The sequence below is a fragment of the Xiphophorus hellerii genome, chromosome 13 (assembly GCF_003331165.1).
Source record: "Xiphophorus hellerii strain 12219 chromosome 13, Xiphophorus_hellerii-4.1, whole genome shotgun sequence".
Classification (NCBI taxonomy): domain Eukaryota; kingdom Metazoa; phylum Chordata; class Actinopteri; order Cyprinodontiformes; family Poeciliidae; genus Xiphophorus; species Xiphophorus hellerii.
Window position 1 is genome coordinate 26,231,639 of NC_045684.1, and position 4,725 is coordinate 26,236,363.

General features: G+C 36.4%; 1 protein-coding gene across 1 annotated transcript; it reads right to left on the reverse strand.

Moving 5' to 3' along the window:
* Nucleotides 1–956: 956 nt before the first annotated feature.
* On the reverse strand, nt 957–4,725 carry LOC116730770 (fibroblast growth factor 4-like). The gene is made up of 3 exons (XM_032580243.1): nt 4,178–4,725; nt 2,511–2,614; nt 957–1,272 (listed from the first exon to the last, which is right to left on the reverse strand). The coding sequence occupies exons 1-3, from the start codon at nt 4,464–4,466 to the stop codon at nt 1,096–1,098; spliced, it is 570 nt and encodes a 189-aa protein (XP_032436134.1). The 5' UTR covers nt 4,467–4,725; the 3' UTR covers nt 957–1,095.

Sequence of the window (4,725 nt, forward strand, 5' to 3'; positions counted from 1 at the left end):
CTGTGATATCTTCCAAATGGAGGATGACAACGGCTGAGATAATGCTGCCATCACCTGATCATTCTCCCTCTCCTGCTGTTAACTTTTCACTTTCATGAACATCAAAAGTAATCATACATCACTTCATCTGTCTCTTGTGCATTCTGCTCTGCCTTCTCAAACCCCACTTGGACATAGCAGATGGATTCTTGTACTGAGCCTGGTTCTGCTTCTGCTGGAGGTTTCTTTCTGTTAAAGGGGGAGTTTTTCCTCTCCACTGTCGCTTCATACATGCTAAGTATGAGGGATTGCTGCAAAATCAATGACAGAATGCAAGCAATTGTTGCTATGTGCTCACCCAATGCTGCAAGTCAATAACTCGATGGAATCTTCTAGGTTTTCTTAGAAATCTTTTAAGACTACTAAAGACGTTTTAAACTGATTTGGGCTGAAAAAGAAAAAAAAAACAGATGGAAGCTTTGCCCATCAGAAGCACAAATGTGATCCGCTGATTGATGTTGTGCAGCAATAGCTCACAAGTTATTGTGGACGGTAAACAGGACTTTTGTTAAAAATTGTGGAACTTTATTGTGAAATCACTTTCATTCCAAGTGGTCACTGTCTTTGAATCCCACTGCACTGGGGATTTGACACCTTTCTTCCACTGCTTTCTCCAGCTACTGACCCAGAAGCACATGCTACTGGTGTGAAAACAGCATAGAATCAGGAAGAAGTGTGTTCTGAAACCAGTGCTGTGACCGGACTCACACAAAACAAATCTTTCCTTGTTTGAGCTCAGACACTTTCTTTTTGTCTTGTATTTTCTGGAGAACTCAGTCGCAGTCTGGTGAGCCAAAGACAGATCAAAACAAGATGGATGACATAGTTCAACTACTTTGCTAATGCTACATGTGATTTTTTTTCGAACCTTGAGTATTTCAAATAAAAATCTCATTGCTTCTGGGATGTGAATCCAATCCTTGTCAATAAATAACTTTAATCATTCACAGTGAACAATATGTTTATGTCCTGGTACATTTTAGATTATAGAGAATCCCCATCTCTGATCAAACTGTTCTCTTGGAAGATCTGTGCCTTAAAGTTAGCTTAGAAACATTATGTTCTGGGGAGAAAGTGTGTCATGGTCATTGTGGGGGTCACACGGTTGCCTCTCTTGGTTTTCCCAATCTTGCTGAGAGCAATGTACATTCCAGGATGGGAAGCTGATTCATAGACATTATAGTTATTGGCCAGGAGATTCTCCTTGAACTTGCAGTCATCTCTGTAGCTTCCCTAAGTAAAAGAGAGAGGGACAGAAAACAACGATCAACTTTCCAACTTGTTTTTGCTTATCATTCACTTTTTTATTTTAAAAAGAGGAAAAGAATAAATCTTCAACGCACAATGTAAATATTTAATTGCATGGCAAAGAAAAGGAATTCCAAAAGAATGTCCATTTGAGACATTTAAAATATGACCAATATTACAAATATCCTGTTGGGATCTGGCTTAACAACTTATCCACCATGAATTTAACCAAAACCTCTCAGAACTGTATTACATTTTTTCTTCATAATTCATAATAATTAACATAATTCACAGCTTCATGTGAATAAAGAATCAGGATCAGTGTGGGTGCTAAGAATTGCTGTTTGACGTTGGTCATAAAACTGAGGAAACATTAAACAGAGTAAGTAAGTCAAGATTGTTCAGTTGGTCTTATTTGTATTATATATTTTATTTTACTAGTTCTAAAATGCTTCTTCCCAAATAAACTTGTGGTACATTTATCTAGAAGTATAGATTGTGATATAAAATATACCGGAGGAAGAAGCAATACACAGGTGACAGATGTTCTGTTCAGACACATATTTCTGTTATAACAGTAAGTCTTCAGCTTTTGTTATGAGTTTACTTATGAGCAAATTGTCAACAAAGTTGATCACTTATCAGGGCGCTAACTGGGAACCAAGCACTTCTTCTTTTCTTTTTGACTTTTTCCCTCTAAGTGTGGCAACAGAGACTCATCCATCTAAATGTAACCCTATCTTTCACATCTTCTTCTCTCACACCAACTACCTTCATGTTCTCTTTCACTCCATCCATAAATCTCCTCTTTGGTCTTCCTCTAGGTCTCTTTCCTGGCAGGTCCAACCTCAGCACCCTTCTACTGATGTTTTCACTGTCTCTCCTCTCTACATGTCCAAACCATTTCAGTCTGGCTTCTCTGACTTTATCTCCTACACATCTGACATGAGCTGTTCCTCTGATGTATTCAATTCTGATTTTATCTTTCCTTGTCTCTCCCAATCTGGAAACCAAGCACTAATAAGTAATCATTTTAATCAGAAACCACAGAATGCATACATTAGTGAGGACAGACCATTTGCTATAGTAATATAGTAATGATAGTTATTCCATACTGCTAATGGTCTGCCAATTCCTGATCTATCAGACATTAAAGTGATGTTTTACACCAAATACTCTAAATCAAAGCCTCTACAGTTATGCAGAGAAAAGTCATATCTTACCGAACCATAAAGTTTCCCCTTGTCACTCATGGCGATGAACAGACCACTACTGACTCCATACAAAGTCACAACTCCTCTTTCCACTGGAGAAATTTCTAAAAGGCCTAGAGGGAAGAACAGCAGTTAAAGATGACAGAGAAACCAAATGTGAACAGAAATTATTCTTACTCCCAAGTTATTCTAACTTGGGAGTTATTCTAACTCACTCTCTCTCTCTCTCTCTCTCTATTTATCTAATTAGTTAGTTATAATATGTACAAAACAGACAGTTGGTAGGGGAGTTAATGACTAGAACTCTGAAGTCCAACATATCCATTATAACTTAGATTTTATATTTCAAATTCAATTAACTGAAATAAGAAATATTTACATTATATACATTTCAATATTTGGGAGATAATAGATTGCCAAATGTTAGAAATTAAAATTAAAATTAAAAAATTAGGGGAAGAGAAAGGAAATGAAATATTTTTGTAGCTCATTTAATTAAAGAGTTATTGCAGATAGTGAAGGCTGTCTGCAGAAAACATCTCCTGTAGCGGTCTTCATTGGACTGAATTTGAAGAAGTCTCTGACTGAAGATACTCTGTTTTATAAGACAGTCTCATAAGGAGGATGGTCAGAGTTGTCTATAATTTTTTTGATTTTATGAAGAATTCTTTTCTGCACTATCATCTCCAGAGTCTCCACAATCATTCCCAGAACAGAACCAGAACAGAACCAGCCTTCTTTATCAGGCTGTTGCGCCTTTTAGGTCGCTGGTTCTGATGCTGCTGCCTCACCAGGTGACAGCAGAAGAGATGAAACTCTCAACAACAGACTTATAGAAGAGCTGAAGCATCGCGCTACAAACTGTGAAGGATCTCAGCTTCCTCAGGAAGTCCAGTCTGCTCTGTCTCTTCTTACAGACACTTTACTGTTGGGTCTCCAGTTCAGGTTGTTGTCGAGATGAACACTGAGGTATTTCTATTCTTCAACCACCTCCACTTCCTTTTCAATGATGGAAACAAGATGTGATGTAACCCTGTTCCTCCTGAAATCTAAAATCTTCTCCTTTGTTTTGTTTACATTCAAGATTGTTCCCACATGTTGACACAAAGCGGTCCAATATGGAGACATATCTCAAATTTGCTTCCTTCTAAATAAAATCACAAATTGTAATCAATTAATTGTTTTGCAATTAAATAAATCTCACTAATGTAAAAATCAAAAATGTTAAATATAATTTCATTCAGAAGTAGTTCAAGTTTACTTCTACAACCAATATAACCTAATCAATCCTGCACAATGGAACAATTTTTGCTGAGTTACTAAACAAAAATCTTTGTCTTTAATATTACTAATATTCAAACTCCTTATCTTCCACTAATCACAGAGTTTCATTCATCTGATAGCCCCTATGCAAAAATAATGTTCCAAAAAAGAACTTTTAACCAGCAAAGTTTCTATTTGTTGTATTAGGAGAAGACAAAACACAGTTAATGTAACATTTATAGTTTGCATAATGCAATGGTAAACATCTATGTTGAAATTGAATAACTACAATAATACCAATCTGTGCTGATTAAAAATAAAAATGTAGTCAATGTATAAACTATTTGACAAATTCCTTACATTAATCAAGGTCTTTGTTATTATTTTCATCATGAAATGTCAAACATACTTACTGTATTTGTTTTCATTGTGTACTCCTGTTATTTTTCCATTTGGTAGGACCTGAATATGGAAGCCGATGCCCACGTTACAGTAAAGTCTTCTAAGTCTCTTTATTCCCAGCAGGTACTGTCCATCTCTTTCTGCATCTTCTCTTTTGTTCAAAGTGAAGCTGCTGCTGTGCACCAATGATCTGGCATTGCGAATGCTCTGTTTTGTCCTGCTGAGTGTAAGAGTGGCATATAAGCTGCACAAGAAGATCCCATACAGGAAAAAAGAGATCCTGGACCTTAAAAATGACATACTCTATATACCAGTAGTGAAAGCAACTCAGGTATAGCCTAAGTTTTCACCTATAGGCAAAAATAGAGATAAAAACCAGCATATATTCTAAAAAATGCTTACAATTCTGGAAATGGTGAAAATCACTTGTAGAGTGCATACTGAAACATCCCTAAACATCCAACTCTGATTGCATGTGGTTTTTCATTTGTATGGTGTTTTCTGGTTTTGCTTTATCCTCAGACAGTCACATACCAAGTAACCGTCCGGATTTATATGC

Coding starts and splice junctions, on each gene's coding strand:
- LOC116730770 (XM_032580243.1), bottom strand. CDS start 4,466: ATGTCATTTTTAAGGTCCAGGATCTCTTTTTTCCTGTATGGGATCTTC. Junction 2,615..4,177: donor ACACAATGAAAACAAATACA/GTAAGTATGTTT, acceptor TCTTCCCTCTAG/GCCTTTTAGAAATTTCTCCA. Junction 1,273..2,510: donor AGGGGAAACTTTATGGTTCG/GTAAGATATGAC, acceptor TCTTTTACTTAG/GGAAGCTACAGAGATGACTG.